Source organism: Manihot esculenta, chromosome 2, assembly GCF_001659605.2.
Source record: "Manihot esculenta cultivar AM560-2 chromosome 2, M.esculenta_v8, whole genome shotgun sequence".
Taxonomy (NCBI): domain Eukaryota; kingdom Viridiplantae; phylum Streptophyta; class Magnoliopsida; order Malpighiales; family Euphorbiaceae; genus Manihot; species Manihot esculenta.
In genome coordinates this window covers 8,659,002-8,679,038 of record NC_035162.2, presented here as the reverse complement: position 1 = coordinate 8,679,038, position 20,037 = coordinate 8,659,002, and the positions used below count along the sequence as shown (strand labels likewise).

The 20,037-nt window shown below is 31.0% G+C and overlaps 3 protein-coding genes across 5 annotated transcripts; 1 reads left to right on the top strand and 2 right to left on the bottom strand.

The window, feature by feature from the left end:
- The first annotated feature begins 1,248 nt into the window (after positions 1-1,248).
- On the top strand, positions 1,249-9,023 carry LOC110609226 (isocitrate dehydrogenase [NAD] regulatory subunit 3, mitochondrial). Of its 3 annotated transcripts, none has more exons than XM_043954117.1 (4): positions 1,249-2,038; positions 2,332-2,559; positions 4,694-4,772; positions 8,309-9,023. In XM_043954117.1, the coding sequence occupies exons 1-4, from the start codon at positions 1,514-1,516 to the stop codon at positions 8,581-8,583; spliced, it is 1,107 nt and encodes a 368-aa protein (XP_043810052.1). In that variant the 5' UTR covers positions 1,249-1,513; the 3' UTR covers positions 8,584-9,023. The 3 variants fall into 3 exon arrangements, with proteins under 3 accessions (XP_043810052.1, XP_043810053.1, XP_021604355.1); XM_043954118.1 differs by having other exon boundaries at positions 2,320-2,559; positions 4,694-4,828; positions 5,699-8,372; XM_021748663.2 differs by having other exon boundaries at positions 1,253-2,038; positions 2,320-2,559.
- A 2,495-nt stretch (positions 9,024-11,518) lies between these two features.
- LOC110603507 (protein STRICTOSIDINE SYNTHASE-LIKE 5) lies at positions 11,519-13,620 on the bottom strand. Its single transcript, XM_021741263.2, has 4 exons — positions 13,057-13,620; positions 12,522-12,829; positions 12,318-12,447; positions 11,519-11,959 (listed from the first exon to the last, which is right to left on the bottom strand). The coding sequence occupies exons 1-4, from the start codon at positions 13,495-13,497 to the stop codon at positions 11,681-11,683; spliced, it is 1,158 nt and encodes a 385-aa protein (XP_021596955.1). The 5' UTR covers positions 13,498-13,620; the 3' UTR covers positions 11,519-11,680.
- A 2,963-nt stretch (positions 13,621-16,583) lies between these two features.
- Positions 16,584-19,611, bottom strand: LOC110608787 (butanoate--CoA ligase AAE1). The gene is made up of 2 exons (XM_043953609.1): positions 19,379-19,611; positions 16,584-18,223 (listed from the first exon to the last, which is right to left on the bottom strand). The coding sequence occupies exons 1-2, from the start codon at positions 19,574-19,576 to the stop codon at positions 16,763-16,765; spliced, it is 1,659 nt and encodes a 552-aa protein (XP_043809544.1). The 5' UTR covers positions 19,577-19,611; the 3' UTR covers positions 16,584-16,762.
- Positions 19,612-20,037: the final 426 nt, after the last annotated feature.

The window sequence follows — 20,037 nt, the reverse complement described above, 5'->3', positions numbered from 1 at the left end:
TTTTATCCGTGTACAATAATTATATGACTGCAATTTACGGTAAAACTTTATTATAATAAATGGTATAAATTTATTAATTGATATTGTTATCAATTTGATAATAATAAATTTTTTAAATAAAGTTTAGTTATCGTATTAATAATGTTATTTGCTTGATAAAAATAAAAAAATAAATATGAAGAATAGTTATAAATAAAGTCTTAATTTTTTATAGTAATATAGATTATAAATTATAAAAAATATTTATATATAATAGCAAAATTTATTTCACATTTTATTTTTGATAACTCACAATATAAGTTGAATGAATTGCTGTGCGTATATCAAAAGCTTTTTCATATAGAGGAATACTAAATTCGTATAGTAATACAATGTACGGTCCTATTAATATTATTTTTAACCACTGCATTAATAGTAATAAGTGAAAATTAATTATTAAATTTAATATATTTCATAGCAGTAGTGGAGCCATTGAAATCTGTTAAGTTATTTAAGTGTATTTATAATTCTTCCTTAATCTTTAAATAAATGAGAAAATTAATTGTGATTAAATTTTAAAAAAATTATTAGTTTATTTCTATTTAAAAATTATTTAATTAAAAAATTTTTCTTTTATATAAATTAAAATTTTTTTATCAAAAAATTCATTAATTTATAAGTCTCTTAATTTTTAAAAATTAATTTATTTTTATTTGAAAATTACTTAATTAAAGAGTTTGTATACTTTATACAATTAAATATTATAATTTTTCTATTAAAAAATTCATTAATTTATCTTGAATATTTATATTATTTAGTTCATATAATTTTAATTATATTTATTATTTAATCTTTCTAATTTTAAATATTTATACTTTAATTTATTTAGTCAAAACTAAATAAATTAGACTAATTATTTCTTTTATCTATGAATTAAACAATTTAATTTTATAAATTATTGTTTCATAAAATAAACTCCCAACTTCTAATCCTATTTTTATAGCAATTACTTTTATCTATTTTTATTATTTTACAACTTTAAAATTTTATTTTTAATTTATAAGATTTAAACTCTAAATATTTTATTTTTTAAAAAATATTTATAAAATAAATTATTTATTTGTATATGTTATTTTTATATTAAAAAATAATTTTTTTAATTACTCTATTTAAATTTAAATATCAATTTAAAAATTTTAGATAAAAAATCTTTTAAAATAAGTAAAATTATAGATGTCACTATAAAAAAAAATTAGATCCTTCATTTAAATTTCTGCGCCGGGAGGAGACTAAGCAGCAAGTGAATGAAGACCCAGACGAAGCAAGGAGAGGATGAGAAAAAACACCACTCACCGTAAAACATTTTGTTGCCAAAAATAATTATTAATTAGTCGTTATCGCCCTCTTAAAGTACTTTTTTTCTTTTGGCTCCTCCGTGGCTTCTCCGATCGCTTAATTGATCGAAACCAGCATATAATCAGTCTAAGCAGAAAGAAAAAACTCCGAACCGGCAGAAAAAGAAAGAACAAACCTCATGGCCAGACGATCCATTCCCGTTCTGAAGAAACTCCTCTCCACTTCGCAGCATCCATCGCCATGCTCCAGATTCACTTCTAGCCGATCCGTCACCTACATGCCTCGACCTGGTGACGGCGCACCTCGCCCTGTAACCCTAATTCCTGGTGATGGAATTGGTCCTCTGGTGACAGGCGCTGTGGAGCAAGTGATGGAGGCGATGCACGCGCCGGTTTACTTCGAGCGGTATGAGGTGCACGGGGATATGAAGAAGGTACCGGAGGAGGTGATTGAATCAATTAAGAAGAATAAGGTGTGCCTGAAGGGAGGGCTGGCCACTCCCATGGGCGGAGGTGTTAGTTCGCTTAACGTGCAGCTGAGGAAGGAGCTTGATTTGTATGCTTCCCTTGTTAACTGCTTCAATTTGCCTGGGTTGCCTACGCGCCACCAGAATGTCGATATTGTTGTGATTAGAGAGAATACTGAGGGAGAATACTCCGGCCTCGAGCATGAGGTTGTTCCTGGAGTCGTTGAAAGCCTTAAGGTACTCTTACCAATAATTTGTTTGTTTCTTTTGCTGGATCGATTTAAAGTGAATTTGATATGGATTGCGATTAATTGCTGTGTTTTTGTGTTGTACTTCTGTCTATGTTCTTCGTTCTTAGACTGAATAACTTTTTTTTTTTTTGGGTTTTTGAAAATTGTTTAATTTATTTTTTTTAAAAATATTCTCAAAGTGTCGGTACTGAAAACTTTTAGACTACTTGTGCAATGGCTTTGATTTTTCTTTTGTTTTTTAAAATCTCATTACTACTAATTTGGTAGGTGATAACAAAGTTCTGCTCCGAGCGTATTGCAAAATATGCTTTTGAGTATGCATACCTGAACAACAGGAAGAAGGTGACTGCTGTGCACAAAGCTAATATCATGAAGCTTGCAGATGGTTTGTTCTTGGAGTCTTGTCGAGAGGTCGCTACAAAATATCCTGGAATCAAATACAGTGAAATTATTGTGGACAATTGTTGCATGCAACTTGTTTCGAAGCCGGAGCAGTTTGATGTCATGGTATTGATTATGCATTCAATCAATTCTTTAATTGAATCTTAACGGTAATTTCATTTTTCTGCATGTCTCCATGTATATACTGGCGCATATTCAGTATTAGACTAATGCAATCTTATCTTGAGTGGAAAAATTAGATCTTACATTAATGTTATAATTTATTTAAACAATTGATTCTCATGCTTTAATGAAAAGAAAGTAGGTTCAGGAGAAACTGATGAAATTCAATATGCTAAAAAGAATAAATTAGAGAGATATACTGTACTCATGCTTGAGGGTCGCAACCAAGGAATTGTGGAGAATGAGAAATAAGTCTTGGAGAGTAAGTTTCAGATTCCAGCAGTAACTTTCTGGACAAGTAGTGATTTAACATATTACACGCTGCCATGCTAGGAAATTTAGGAGCCCAATTTCCAAGGACATATTGTCTCCATTAACGTTTTTAGCAGTTCTATGATGTGATAAGTCTGTCTTTCTTACTATTGCGAGTGTGTGGATTATTTTGGATACTTCTAGACAACACAAATGTTTCCAACTTTTGAAATCTGATGGTTGAGAGAGATAGCCTCTTTTTTGGTAGGCGGCAACTCTTAATACTTCTGATGTGAACATGTTTTGTGTTGATAGTTCCTATTGTACATTTCAGTCAGATTTTTTTAGCACCACTGGTTAGAAAATAAATACAACATTGGAAAAAGAAGGCTAGAAAATTGCATGTATAGTATAGTTTACAGATTTTCTCATTTAGCTATGAATGTTGTTGGTAACTGTTTGATTGATGCCTCCGTACATATTGTTTCTTTATCAGAAGTGGAAAATAATAAAAGAGAGTTTTTTTTTTATTATTATTTTTTAAAAGCTTATCCTTGGTTTGGAGAATTGGGCTATTACTAAACTCTAATTGTCTCCATTTATTGCTTCAGGCAAAGAATATAGGTTGATCCGAGAATACACTTCTTTTTCTGCAAGTTTTTGCTATTGTTCAGTTGTGAATCTCCTGTTTTCTTCTTCTAGTGAGATAAGCAGTAGTACCCCACCTCTTTAAAAAATTCAAAGCACGCACATGGAGAAAGGAACTAGTCTTGTATGGATACTGTTCATACAGCTTTGATGATTCAAAATATTAGCTATAAATCTAATGTTTTCTTAATGCAAATCCACATAATTTGCTTTAGTTCCCGAACGACAACTCTTAGAATGGGCCTGAACCTAGACTTTTGGGGTTGCTACATCCCTTTTGGAGGGGTTTTGCGTAGAGCATTCTTAGGTCAGAATGAGAGGAAGAGGAGTGGAGAAGGATATCAAATTATCATTGAGAATGGGGTAAAGCATTTAGCTAGAAAGGATCAATTCAAAGCATGCACATGGAGAAAGGAACTAGTCTTGTATGGATACTTTTCATACAGCTTTGATGATTCAAAATATCAGCTATAAATCTAATGTTTTCTTAATGGAAATCCACATAATTTGCTTTAATTCTCTAACGACAACTCTTAGAATGGGCCTGAACCTAGACTTTTGGGGTTGCTACATCCCTTTTGGAGGGGTTTTGCATAGAGCATTCTTAGGTCAGAATGAAAGGAAGAGGAGTGGAGAAGGATATCAAATTATCATTGAGAATGGGGTAAAGCATTTAGCTAGAAAGGATCAATTCAAAGCATGCACATGGAGAAAGGAACTAGTCTTGTATGGATACTGTTCATACAGCTTTGATGATTCAAAATATCAGCTGTAAATCTAATATTTTCTTAGTGCAAAGCCACATAATTTGTTTTAGTTCCCTAAAAACAACTCTTAGAAGGGGCCTGAACCTAGACTTTTGGAGTTGCTACATCCCTCTCGGAGGGGTTTTGCATAGAGCATTCTTAGGTCAGTATGAGAGGAAGAGAAGTGGAGAAGAATATCAAATTATCATTGAGAATGGGGTAAAGCATTTAGCTAGAAAGGATCAATTGGTTGACATAAGACCCTTTTCTGCTGGGTTCTTCGTATTTGATATTGCTGGTTGTCTTTGGCTTTCATATTGGCTTCTGCTTCAGATCTAAATAATTATTTTTTCCATGGTTTGAAGTGTTGAGGTAGTGGAATCGGAGAACATGAATTCTTTAGCTGATGAGACTGGTTGCATATTTTGCAGGTGACACCTAATCTTTATGGCAACCTTGTTGCAAATACTGCTGCAGGTATTGCTGGTGGTACAGGAGTTATGCCAGGAGGTAAATCCATGAATATATGTTCTTAGAACTTCTTGTTCCCTTATATCTTCTGCTCTTTTGGAATCATGGTTTTAAATCGCGGTCGCGGCCACGTTCGCGGTCGCGAGTAACGAAAACAGACCTGTAATGGCCATAACGTAACGGTAGCGCTCTGGCGCTACGCAAATTTTTAAAAAAAATTTGCAAAGTTCATAAATAAAATGATATTGATTAGATTTAATTCAGAACAATATATACAAATGCATAACAAAACATAAATATATAAAATATAAATTATTTAACTTAAGTTAAACATCATATAGTTTAAAATTAGAAAAATTAACATAATCTTTGTAGATCGAGTAAACTAATAGCTCAAAGTATAATTTTAATCAAAACTAAAACTTTAATCCACAAAAACTTATAAAAAAAGGGGAAAAAGACAACAATTAAAAACTAAAATAGATAAAATTTAACTAACTTTTTAGAAGAAATAAACTTGGAAATAGAGTAGTTTATAATGGATCTAAGTTTATACGAGAAATATGCAGGGAAGATTGAAATTTGAAAGAGAAAGGAAAGAGAAAACTTAAAAAATGTAGTTTTTAGAGCTGCTGAAAAGTGTAGAAACTAAAGAAAATGAGATTAGGGAGCAGAAAATAAAGGATATAAAAAAATTTTAATTATTGGTAATGGCCGTTACCGTTATGTAACGGTCGGTAACGGCCGTTACCGTTACTGTTACGTAACGGCCGTTACGCCTGCAAATCAGGAGGGGCCGTTGTATAACGGGATAACGGGTAACAGCCCTCCAAAATCCGTTACATAACGGCCGTTACGTTACGTAACGGCCATTACGTTACGTAACGGCCATTATGTTACGTAACGGCCGTTATTTAAAACCATGTTTGGAATACATGATGGAGAACCCGTTATTTAAAACCATGTTTGGAATACATGATGGAGAACTCACAAGAAGTTGGTAATGGAAGCTAACTTGAATAACTTGTATTTCGTGTAGGTTTTTGTTAACCTTTGAAGCGGAGAAATAGGGAGAGAAATAAATAGAAGTAGATTGGATTGAAAAAAGAAACAGAAATGGGAAAAGTAATAGTGAGATTTAGAGAAGAGGATAGAGCAGAAATAGGAAGAAAGAGTTTATCTTTAATTGCTAATGATTTTGGATACCTTTTTCTTTACAAGCCAGTTCCTATTTATACTATTTTGGGTCCCGTAACTACTTTCTACAGTTACAACTGACTGAAGAGACTAATCCACTGCTTCTTTATTCTTTAGTCATAACATTCCCCACCCATTGAAATCATTATTGTCCTCAAGAATGAAGAAAATACTGAAAATTCAAATGAATGGCTGGTGCTTCTTTCCTTGGCCTTGGTCAGAAGGATGTGAAAATCCACACAATAGCTTTTACTGGCCGGTTAATCCCCTGAATTTGGAATCCCAAATGTTAACTTCCAGCACATGCTTTAGCTGAAATATTCCAGAGAATTGGGATAAAGTTGTAGGTGATAGTATGGACAGTTGGACACTTGATTGACAAGGAATTTTTTTTCTCCTTTTTCTTCTCTAAATTTCCCATGCTTGTTCTTTCAAAATCGCATTTCCATTTGATTGTGGAACTTTCTTCCTTGCCCTTCTTAATATTTCCGGTTCATCTTCCAAGTGACTTATAGGATTACAACAACTGAACTCCCCATTTTGTTTCCGAAAATTCTAGCAATTGCTTACAATATTAACACCTTTTGTGGGATTTGTCCCACAACGGAAGTTTAATATTTGAAAGTGTATATAATAGCGGGTCTAAAACTACTAAATGGTTTGGGTTAATTATTTTGGGATAAGTAAAAAATTAGCCCAAAAGATATTTAGGCCAGTTTAGGTCAAATTGTTACAATTATTATAAGAGCCACCTTGAGTCAGAAAATTATGCGGGTACTAATTGGCCTGCGAGAAAAAAGCTACCCGTGCTAGATGAGGTTGAGCTGCTCGAGACACTAACGAATCACAATACCCGAGAGTCCTATCTTGGCATAGCAATTGTAGTCGATTCAGCATAGTAGAATTGCGATGGGGACGTTGCAAAATTAAGTGGGCGAATAATGTGGGATTTGTCCAACGTTTGAAGTTTACTAAAACTTGAAAGTGTATATAATAGCGGATCCAAAACTACTAAATAATTTGAGTTAATAATTTTGGACCCAAGTTATTTGGGTCAATTGGCCAGACTGTTACACCTTTTGTAACTCCTCTATCTCGTTTTCAAGAACATTCCCAAATTTCTATAGCAAAAATTTCAATGTAGCTTCTGCTTTCCCTATTGCAGATTCTAGTTTTTTGTCTGTCACCATCTTCATTATTCTCCTTCTCATAGATGATCTCATTTACACTAGACAAATCAGCAATCAAATCCTGCTTCGTCACAGTACCCTTGTCTTTCGTTTTGGAAGTTGCATGTAAGGTATCTTGTTCTTCATTAGGGTTTTCAAAAAGTTGATCTTTATGAACAAAGTCTGCAACCTTCTCTCTTTAAGTGGATTGCTCTAATCTTCCCATTTTTTGATCCAATCTTTTCATTTTCTGAATCACGTTTCAATTCTTTGTTCCAGCAACCCTTGTTCCTTCAATATTCTATCCAGAATTTCCACTCTTCTATTAAGAAACATTTGTGCCAAAGATTGTACTTTCATGATAAAGAATTTCAAGAATAGGGTTTCAGAAGAGAGAAGTAGAAAGTAATCTTTGGTCAAGCCTAAAACAAAGAAATAGAAGTCCAAGAGGCATGGAATAGAGGCCCGAAACTGGAAAAGGGACAGGGTTGAGAAAGGAAATAGAAAACTCAGAAATGCTAATCCGAGCTGAGAAACAGAGGATAATCCTAGATTGAGATTTTCAAGAATTTCAAGAACAGATTTCTTGGAATGCAGGAATTGAAAACTTTGAGAAGGAAAACAAAAGATATAAGCAGAAATCTACAAAAGAACAATAAAGAAGGAACGAAATTCCAAGGAAGCAAGCGAGAAGAAGTAGGGGAAAGAAAAGAAAAAAATTCTCAGAGAAGAATCAAAGAAGGAAGAGAGGAAAAGAAGAGAGGAAGAGAGATGAACAGAGAGAATCCTGAAATTCTGGAAATTTGAAAGAATCCCGCAAGTCTTCTTTGTATTGCAACGCCAGAAGAAAGGATTGGAAGAAGACCAAGTCAGAATAGAGCTCTGATACCACTTGTTACACAGCAGACTTGTAATTCTCTTTGAAATAGAGATATAGGGAGAGAAAGAAATAGAAGTAGATTGGGTTGAGAAAAGAAATAGAAAGGAGAGAAGTAATAGAGAGAATTAGAGTAGAGGAGAGAGAAGAAATAGGGAAAAAGAGTTTTATCTTTGATTGCTAATCGTTTTGGATATCTTTCCTATTTATATTATTTTGGATGTTGCATTTCCAAGTCAAATTTTCCAAGTCAAATTTGCATGTTCCATTTCCAAGTCAAATTTTCGTTTGGAATTGCTTAGAGTTCTAAAAAAGTGGGTGCTTACATGCAGGCAATGTTGGTGCTGATCATGCTATTTTTGAGCAAGGTGCCTCAGCAGGAAATGTAGGCAATGACAAAATATTGGAACAGAAGAAGGCAAATCCAGTGGCACTGCTTCTCTCATCTGCTATGATGCTCAGACATCTTCAGTTCCCTTCATTTGCTGATCGATTGGAAACTGCTGTTAAACGGGTAATTTCAGAGGGCAAGTACCGAACAAAAGACCTAGGAGGAGATAGCACCACCGAAGAGGTAGTTAATGCAGTGGTATCTGCTCTAGACTGATTGGGCGGATGCTCGTTTTGCTGCTGATCATACTAAACATTTGCGGATCCGATTTGAAAGGGAAGCATGATCTTCCTATATTCTTTACTTGATACTTTGATTCTAACATTGCTCTGCTGCCGGCCATCGCGATTGAAAATTATCCTTTAGCTTTTGTTTAAATAATCTCAATTGGAGATGATAAGATGCCATTGTTAGTCGTGTTAAATAACTATGCATAGGGAAGGGACATTGTGTTTGTTGCAATTCTCAAGGTCAGTATATTTGAATTTTTGTGAAATCATGACCATATTAAGTGAAGTAGATTTTGAATATGGCTTCAGTAGACATTTTACGTTTTTGCAGACTTGGTAAGGGAAGAGTTTTGACGCCCAAGCACTATTTATGAAACTATATTTTTGTATACTTGCTGTTTAATTATGAAATTTTATTTTTGTCTATTTCTTGGTGTTGCTATAGGAAATTTATTTTGGAGGCACCATGAAGGAATTCCTTTTCGTTCTGTTGTGGGCGTCGATTGTTTAGCGTATAAATGTTCTTAAAATAATAAAAAAAGTATATATATTTTTTGAAATTCTCTTGTAAAATATTAAAATTATTCTGGAAATCGCTATTCAAACACGGAGTTACAATGCTTCTACTCTTTTTGGTTTTTGAGCATAGATGATTCACTGTGCTTTTCCGGTTTCAGTATGGTTTTTTATAAAAATCAGAATCAAAAGATGGGTTTTTAAATTTTTTAAAATTAAAATTAAAATTAAATTTTCATACGATTTTAATATAGGTTGATGTGTTTTCAGTTCAATTTTAATATCAATTTTGATTTTGATTTTAATTTTAATATAATTTTTTGACTTCAAAAAAAATTTTAATATAATTTTTTATTTTTATAATAAAATTTAAATTTAAATAAAATAATTAAATACTTTAAAAATAATATTAAATATTCATAATATCATATAATATTTTTATTTAAAATATATCAAAATACTTAATAATTAAATATAATATAGTTTTTTATTATATATTTTAAATTTTTAAAATAAAAAAAAAAACTTTTAATAGAACGTTCAAAATCTTTATTACGATATTTTAATGAAAAATAAATTTCAACTAAATAAATTTACTATTTTTTAAATATATTATAAATTTATTTAACTTTTTATAATAAACTTATGGAATTTAACTTAATTATATTTTTAAATAGTTATAATTAATTTAATTTATTTTTAATTTTATTAATATATAATTTAGTTAATAATTATATATATTATTTGATATATATTTTTTAATTTAATTATAACAATTGCATATACATATATATAATTAATTTAAATAATTTATATTTTATTAATATAAATTCTATTAATATAAAAATATTATATAATATAATCTATTTAAATACAATAAAATATAATTAATAAATTAAATAAGTTAAATTATACTCTTATAGACCTTTAATAATTGATTAGTGATTAATATGTATAATTATTATATATATAATAATTATTTTAGTAATTTATATTTTATTAGTATAATTATATATATATATAATTATTTTAGTAATTTATATTTTATTAATATAATTCTATTAATATTGAAATAGTGTAGAAATATAATGTTTTTAGATAGAATAAATTTTAATTAATTAATTAAATTATATCATTATAAATATTTAATAATTGACAAATGACTAAAAATATAATAATTTTATATTATTATTATATATAAATAAATAATAATAACAATTCTGAGTATATATATATATAATTATTTTAGTGATTTATATTTTAGTAATATAATATATGTATGACCGTTGCGTCTCTTATACCATGGGTAAGGTTAGACCCAAGTGAACTAATTGGTTCAAAACTCACAGAACTCCTTAGGTTGACCAACTCTATATTTCAAGCCTCGATCTGAACACACCGAACTGGATGGATTATCCGCTTCTCTAATGACGTGACATGAGGGAGAGGAGCTGTTCCAGCCATTTCGCAATCCTGTCAGCACGCGCGCCGAGAGAATTAAATGGCCGCCTGACATGGAGAAGGGGTCTGACACGTCCATACGTACGAGTCTGAGCGATATAGACAGATAGCACAATAGCAGGGAAGTCGGGAGACGTCAGGAGCAAGTAAAAAAGGAGAGAGAATTTTCTTTGGGGGGTCTTCTTCTTCTGCCTCTTCCTCAACTCCATATTTTTTATTTTTTCCTGCAAATCTTGCCTATCCATACTATACTAGTTCATGAACCTGATTTAAACGTCGGAGAGTCTCCACCAGAGGCAATTCCAATAGATCCCTGACCATCTTTCTTTATTTTGTAACCCATTTCATCAAATCGAATATTGAAACATTTTTATGATGGACCCATATAATGAAATAAGAAGGAAATCAAATTTATCATGAATATATATATAATTTTATTAAAATTATATCATATATAAAATATATTATTACAACTATATATTAAAATTATAATATTGCTATAAACCATATATATATATATATATTGATTTTTGAATAAGATTCTGATTCAATTTTTGATTAAAAAAATTAAAATTAAAATTTAAAAATTAAATAAATTCATTTTTTATCCTATTAATCTTTTTAATTTCAGTTCGATTTGGTATGAATTTTGAATTTGGTTTGAAAACTTAGGATCCGTGCACGCCCTGGATGATTGCTAGAGGAGAGAGGGGTGGGGTGGGAAGTTTTGCCGATGTAATTCAGTCTGGCTGTTAAGACTGGTCTGTTTTTCTTTTTGAGCTGTATTTATCTTCAGGTTTGGTTGTATACTCTCCGGGCTTGTCACTTCATATTACAAACAGTTAATGACTAGTGATCAAGTGCTGATAAAAGCTGGGTTTGGCGGTTTCTTTTACGGCTAGCTATCTAGCTAGCTGCTGCTATCACGATGAACGCCGAAGATATATTTATCATAAATGAGCTATTACGAGTGAAGATGAAATTGAACAAAGTGACAAGAAAATCCAACCTAATTTTATCCCGTACATCAAATGCATAAACATGAACATGTCCTAAAGTTTGAAATTTGCTTAGGATTTGGAAAAGAAAGCTGGATTGGAGTTTGTTCATTTGGTGGGACGTGCAGGATACTTGAGCAGATTCAGACGGATGATATGGGAATATTTGATAGAACCACAATATAGATGAGATCCAATCTTTACTCCACCCGTAATCAGTGTTAAATCTGGATCATGGTATTGAGAGATCAATTTCCCCTCCAGATCCACCATAAATACACCACCATTCTTCTGTGTTTCTATATCTCCTATGTACTTCAAGTAAATTCCTGCAACCTTTCGAATCACTGGGTATCTGAATGCTACATCCCAGAACGGTGTAATTTCCTGTCATTTCAGCACATAATTCATTATATTACTCATAAGTTTTTTTTTTTATGATAATTAAGAAAAAAAAATTAAATCATATAACAAAATAGCTTTATTGCTCTAATTTTGTCAACTTAATATCAGAAACGAGGAAATGAGAAAATTGCCCGTTAAGAATAAAGGTAAAATGATAAAAAAAAAATTAACTTTTTTTTTCTTAAAGTGATCGATAATTTTAAATAAAGTAAATTTTAAAAGTTTTTTTTTTTTTAATAAAAATTATAATTATCTTTTCATGTAGCAATCACTTTAAGTCGTTTCACACATTAATCAACATGAAGAAAAAAATAGTAAGTTGTGAAGTGGCAGAAGTTACAGTGGCCGATGCAATCCAGAAGTGGCCATCTCCATCATAACGAATATTATCAGGTATTCCAGGCATATCAACAAATTTTTCTATGCTTCCTTTCTTATTCCCTCTTATGTAATATCTTCTACACCTTCTCCTGCAATTAATAAACCAAAATTTTAAGCAATTTTTTCAGAAGAAGATAATTAAAGAGAGCATAAATTAACTTACATGGGAGTTTCACAGTAGATTAGAGATTGTTGATCAGGAGAAATTGCAACTCCATTAGCAAAATAGAGGTTATGAAGCAGAACTTTGGTAAGTTTTGTTGCAGGATCATAGCTCAATAATCTACCATGAGGCTTCCCCTCCAAAACATCCCACATAAACTCATGAAACTCATACTTGTATGAAGCATCTGTAAAATAGATCGTCCCATCATCTGCTATATCTACACCATCTGTAAATTTCAATTTTACACCCTCTGCCTCTTCCGTTAGCACCTCCACTTCCCCATCTCCGCTTATCTTCAGCAGCCCCTACTCCCCAGTCCATTTTCTTATAAGACATTCAATTGATTTCTTTTCTATATGTATGCATGTAATCATATTACTTAAAAGGAAAAAATGGAGCAAATCAGTATTGTTAATGAAAATAGCAAGTACATATGAAAAATGATTTTATTTCCCTTTCTTTAAAAGTAGGAATAATTTTTTAATCAGTGATTATTAAATATAATAAACGAATTTTGTGTTCATGCACAGACCTTATAGGCATCAGCCACGATAATATCATTATTATGGCCGAGGACGACACCAAGGGGTCTGCCACCAGTATGGACCCAGTTCTCTACCACCGTGTCGGTTACCGAGTCATTCACCGTGACCCGCTTGATCCACCCATCTACACAACTCGTGTAAATGACTCCCGACTTGCTGTCGTACGCAATATCTTCTGGTCCCTTTAACTGCCCAACGCCAAGAAATTCGGATCCTTGAAGGAGGCGACCATTCTTCAGCGATGGCTCCGGCAGAGGGTGAGCCAACTCGTGGTTCGGGAAGGGAGCTGGGTCGAAGGAATCGAAGTGGAAGACGAGTATAGACGCTAAAACAGGGGCTAGCAAAGTGAAAATAATAGTGTAGAAGGGCCACGATGAGGTCCTCCCAGTCATTGAAACTGAGACAGGTGTGTTGCCTTGAGGGGTCATCGGCGATGAGGAAGATAAGATGGGAAGATAGAGTTTATACGCAGTTGAACGGGATTTTTTCTTCTTTCTTTATGTTCCTTTGAAAGATATTAACGAGATAGGAGGATAATTCTTATTCAAATAACATTTGAAATTTCTTGCAACTTTTTTTTTATAGTAAAAAAGTAGATAATCAGTTCTATGAAGCAAAATTATTATTTAATTTTTATAATATAAAAATTTTTTAAATTAATTTCTTAATTTTATAAAATATATTAAAATATTTATAAAAATTTTAAAAAAATTATTAATTAATTTTAATTATTAATTATTAAAAAATTAAATGATTAATTAATGAAATTTTTATATCGTAAAAATTAAATAATTAAATTTTAAAATTAATAAAATAATTAATTAATAATTTTTTTAAATAATTTAGAGATATTTAATTTATATTTTAAAATAAAAATATCAATTAATAAATTTATTTATACTATAAAAAAAATTAATTTTCCTTCTTTATATTTATTAGTATTTATTTTAAATAAAAGGGCCATAGCACAGGAGTACAAGCGACAATTAAAAAACTACAGCTAATGCATGTAACATCATGCTGACACCAAAAGTAGTAGGAGAGGGTAGCTGATCAAACTCATAGATATGAGACTTTGGAATTCTACATATAAATATTATAATTAAAACTTTTTTTTTCTAAAGATAAAAGGTTCATCCAAAGGAGTTCACAGAATATTATGGGGCTAATTCAATTTCAGACCAACTTAAAAAATAAGAAAATTAAGAAAAATTAGTTGTCATATATATTCAAGAAAATGAATATCGATTTTCCTTGAGTTCAATAGAAAATTATACTAGGTTGAGAAGATAACACCACATACAAAATTAAATAATAAAACACACGGAATTCAAGAGTTAAGGAGGAGGAAGCAAAATTATAGCTAAAAGTACCAAAAAAACTCCATCAGCAAGCATGAACTTTCGAAAGATGAGAGGCAAAAGTTTCAAAGGGTATAACTCACTGACATCAAATTGTATGAGTGGCTATAAAAAAATCTCTAATTGCGATTAAAAAATATCTTCGATTTCGATGAAAAAAAAACTTTAAAGGTAATTGACTACATTTTAAAAGTATTTATTGACAATACCTTAAAAAAAGATTTTGTAAGAGAAAGAAATTCATAATACTAAATGCTAACTTAGAAATTTAAACATTAGTATAAGTTAGATACTGTCTAATTTAATTTAAAATTGATGAATCGTCTTTGCATGTAAAGAGAAAATAAATAGGAGAAATCAACGGTAAATTTAAAAGAAAATTCTTCAACAATCTATGATAAAATATAAAAAAGTTAAAATTATTTATGTAGGAAGGAGAAATTCACTTTTAGAGCAAATGAAGCAAGCACTCTTTTAACTCATTAGGGCAGGAGGAGCCAAAGGTTAGTAGAAAAAGAAAAAGCCAACACCTCATGGGAGAAAAAATAGAGAAGGTGTAAATTACATGAATAGGAATCTCAAATATTTCCATTATGTTTAAAATACAAAGGGTGTGAATCTGCTTAATTTCTTCTTTTTTACCAAAAAAAAGTGTAAAGAGTGTGAAAAGGAAATAGTGGTTAAAAAACAACTGTAGCAGAGTAGGATAATGAAAGAGACATAAAGCTGAGCAAATTCATGCATTAGACGCAGTCGCTTGCGTACATCTGAAGCCTGACTTGAAGACTTTTGGATAAACGATAAAAACTGCCAATCTCTGTCCACATTAATTCTATCAAATCTAAAAGAAAAAAAAATGTATTTTCTTTTTCTAAGATAAATCATTTACCAGTCAAGCGGCTCATGCTGTTGCTGTAAAAATGATGTGTGATCTGAATTTTCGTTGGAACCTAATAGCTAGCAAGATTTTGTAACGGAACTCTTTTTCTTTTTAAGCCTTAAAAAGGTCCACATGTAAAGAAACTCTATGCTGGTGCTGCCATAGTTGAGGAGACTAGCCTACGATGGAGAGTCAAGGAGCCACTACCAGACGATAGGTCAAGTACCAACTAGCCTCAAACTCAATAAAGAAAAAAAAAACGAAAATTCAATCTTGACCATCCAATTCTATCTTTGAACGGACTCTTAATTGATTGAATCTACGACAAATTTTGGTTAATTAAAATCCAAAATATGCACCATAGTATTAATTGGAAGTGGTTTGTTATAGCAAGAAATTGGAATGTATATATGAAAATTGTAGGTCCAAAAAATAAGCAAGTACAAGAGGCCCACACAAGCAAGCCCGTAGAAAAGCCCAATATAAGGAGGGTGAAAAAATTCTCTTAGCCACTAATTGTTCAATTTTATTAAAAAAGATTTCAATTTAACTTTAATTTAGTTCAAAATCAAAATTCTTTATTTTTTTAGTGTAAAAATTAAATGAATTAATAGGAAGATATACGACAGTATGATTACACCAATTATAAAATTATTTTTTTAATATTATTAAAATAACAATTTAATAATAATATAAAATTATTATAAAATAAATTTAATTTTTTTATTATATACAACAATATATTTTAATAAATAATTTATTTTATATTTAATAATAAATTATAATATAATTGTACTTTTTATCTGTTATGTTATAGAAAAATAAGTAATTATTGTAATATATTATAGTAATATAGACGGATTTAACAGATTATAAATTATTATTATTAATTTATAGTTACAATTTAAATATATAATATAATAATTTTTATTAATTATTTTAGATCCATTTTTATAGCAGTGAGGGTTTTAAATTTTTGTAAATAAATTTTACAAAATCTCTTAATTAAGCGGTTGGTTATATTCACATTCACCCCAAAGTAATTTACAAAATTGCTACTAAATATTTTAATTTAATTATAATTATTAAATAAAATTTTTATCTAAATTTATTAATTTCTTTTTTTAATTAAGCCTAAAAATAATAATCGAGGTTATAATTTAGTATATATATATGGTGTATAAAGATTTATTTGTGAAACTATTGCATAGCATAGTTTTAAAATTGTTATTATTCTTTAAAACCATGGTGTAATTCCTTAATTATCCTTGGGTGATTCGAAGATTAAAAATTATTTGCAAATTAAAGCTGCTGATACAACTTGATGCTGGAACTACATGAAATTCAAAAGAAGTGTCTTTTTTTTCTTTGGAAAAATAAAAGAGAAAATAAAGGAAAATATAGATCATCAGAAAGAAACCTTTAAGAATTGGCAAGGTCACTACCTAGTAGCTAGCTCAGGGCATTGGCTTTCTCCCTTAGAACAAATTTTTGCACCTTTCCATTGAAATTGAGAGGAAGATCACCCACAACTGTAACCTTTGGAATCATATGGTGTGGCAATTGATCTTCACAAAATTCACTAATCTCTTTAGCGTCAGCATCACGCCCATCTTTCAATTTCAAAAATGCACAAGGCACCACCTCCTTCAAATCACAATCAAATTTTCCAACCACAGCAGCCTCTGAAACCATTGGATGACTTAGCAACACAGCTTCCACTTCTAATGTGCTTATACTCCTTCCTCCACAAATGATTATATCCTTTGCTCGATCCTTCATTTGAATGCTACCATTTGGGTGTCTAACTCCAAGGTCCCCTGTGTGATACCATCCATCCCTGAAAGCTTCTTGTGTAGCTTTTCCGTTGCCGAGATATCCTGACATCAAAATATTGCTTCTGAACGTCACTTCTCCTATGGTTTTTCCATCAGATGGTACGCTTTTCATGGTGTTTGGATCCTTCACATCAACCCCTTCCATCAAAAGATTGTGTAGCCCTTCAGAGCTTTTGTATTTTTCTTGATCATCATCATCATCCATGGAAGAACCATTACAATCTGAATCAAGTTTCCATGGCCTAACTATCGCCGGACCAAGGACCTCAGTCATACCATATCCATCGGTGACTTGAAACCCTAACTCTTCAACCTTCAAGAGGATTTTAGGGTTTAACAATGCACCTGCTACGACAACGTTGACCTTGCTTGGAAGTTTCATTTGCTCACTTGCAGGTGCATTGGCAATGATGTTCAAGATAGATGGCGGACCACACAAGTGAGTTACCTTGTGAAGTATTATCGCATCAAATATTACTTTGGCTGAGACATTTCTGAGGCAAATATTAGTACCGCCGACAGCAGCCATTGCCCAAGTTAGGCACCACCCATTGCAACGAAACATGTCTAATGTCCATAGAAAAACTACTGGCATTTGTCTCAAATCACACCTGAAAATTTCAGCCAATGAATTTAGATAGGCAGCTCTATGGCTGTACACCACCCCTTTAGGATTCCCAGTTGAGCCTGAAGTGTAATTCACTGAAATTGGATCACATTCATTGCTCGGCTTTATTACTTGGAAATCAACTGAACCCATTTCAAGAAGAGCAAAGTAATCCAAGTTAAATAATCCTTGGTTGTTGGACAATGAAGAAGTTGGCTGGTCAGACTCAGGGATCAATACAAGCCGTGGAGGCTTGCCATTCTTTATGGAAAGAATGTCGAATGCCTGGAGGACAACATCAGTATATTGATAATCTACAAAAATGAGTTTAGCTTGCAGTTGTTGTAATAAAGACGCTAAAATGGTTGCATCCACCCTGGTGTTAAGTGCTGAGATAATTGCGCCAGCCATTGGAACACTAAAATGCAATTCATAGAGTGCTGGAATATTAGGGGCCAAGGTTGCAACCTGCGATCACGTTAAAGAAATTTGGAGAGATGTGCTAAGCCTTTGTAATTTTTAAAAATTAACAAATTAAACTCTATACAAATAGTATTCCTTTATTTTTCATATATAGTTTGATTTTTTTTTAATTTTGTATGTTTTCAATAATTTAGTCCATGTTTATATTTTAATTAAATATAAACAACAAATTAATACTTAAAATAAATTAACTTAAACAAATAGATTAATAGACCGACACTCTTTTATATTACTTAAGAAATTAGACTAGTTGAGAATAAGCAAGTAATTAATTATTTATGACAATATTAAAAAAATAAAAGAAGAAGTCAAGGGAACCCAATAGCTAATATTTATTTTTTAAAAGATAAATCGATGGTTAGGTTGAAGAAGACGAAGAGCTTTTCGAGTTGACTTTGCGTTCATGAGTGTTATTTTTCTCCATCTTTGTGGAGGAAGAGTATCGATCAGTTTTATTTTTTTTTTTTAAAAAAGAAAAAAAATTACGATATATTGAGTTATGACCTTAAAATACATTCCTTAAAATAAATAAAATAAGAACAGGAAAAAGCAAAGGTAAAAAGAACTTTGTTATCCTAACAAATCAATAAAAATTAATTAATGCATCATTTATCTTTCAATTGATCAACTAAAACACTCAAATTAGGGTTTGTTTTATTTGATAAATGAATCTTGTTTCCTGCATATATATATATATATAATGTCGCTCAAATAAGACAAATTTTCTCATTATTGATTATTTGTAATTACATGCATGAAATATTAATACGAAGAATATAAATCAATAAATTGAATTCTTATAAATAGACATAATTTTTTTTAAAATGAAACTAAAAAAATGTTGATCATTAAAACATATGAAAAAGAAAAATCAATTAAATTAAATTAAATTAAATTATATATTTTTGCTCCAAAGGGGTATATATGTGACTTAGATATAATTTTTCTCAATTTATTGAAATTCTTATTGCTTTCTAAATTCTAATGGAAACCATTTACTCTCCTTTTCTTTAGTTTGAAGTAAAGTAATTTCAAGAGGATATAAAAAAAAAAAAAAAGAAAATAGAATTAGAGGACGTGCATGAACAAATATGAACGAGGATACAGAAAGAAAGAAGTGATGGAAAAGGCAGAACTTACAAAATCGCCAGGAGTAACCCCCAATTGAACCAAAGCAGAAGCCAGCTTCAGACATCTTTTATGAGTTTTATCCCAAGAAAATCTGAGGCCACCGTAAACAATGGAGGTCTTGTCTCTATAAACAGTGGCTGCTCTTTCCAGGAAGCTTACTGGTGTCAAGGCTACGTAATTTGCAGAGCACTGAACAAGGCCCTCCATTCTATTCTATTCTATTCATTGATGTCCTCTCATTCAATGTGGAATAAATAACCCAACGTTCTCTTCTTTTTTTTTTTTTTTCTATATAAAAAAAAACTAATTTAAGAACGTCGAATTAATGAATTTCCAAGTCACCCCATTATCATTATATTAAATGGAAAAAAAAAAAAAAAACAACCTTACCATATAGAGTGTAGCTCATTAAATTGAGGGGAAGAAAGATAAGGACGGCACGTAATATCTACACAATTCATGATTCATGACGGGCACCAAGCCATCAATATTCAATCACCATCTTTTTCCAGTCCACAATTGAGTCTTTCCACATAAACGACATTTTAGTGATAATAGACTTTGACAGATCACACTCCGTGTATATATATATATATTCTCTTACTTTAAGACACTGATTCATGAATATGTTTTTTTATGTTTTTAAGTTTATATAATAATATTTTAAT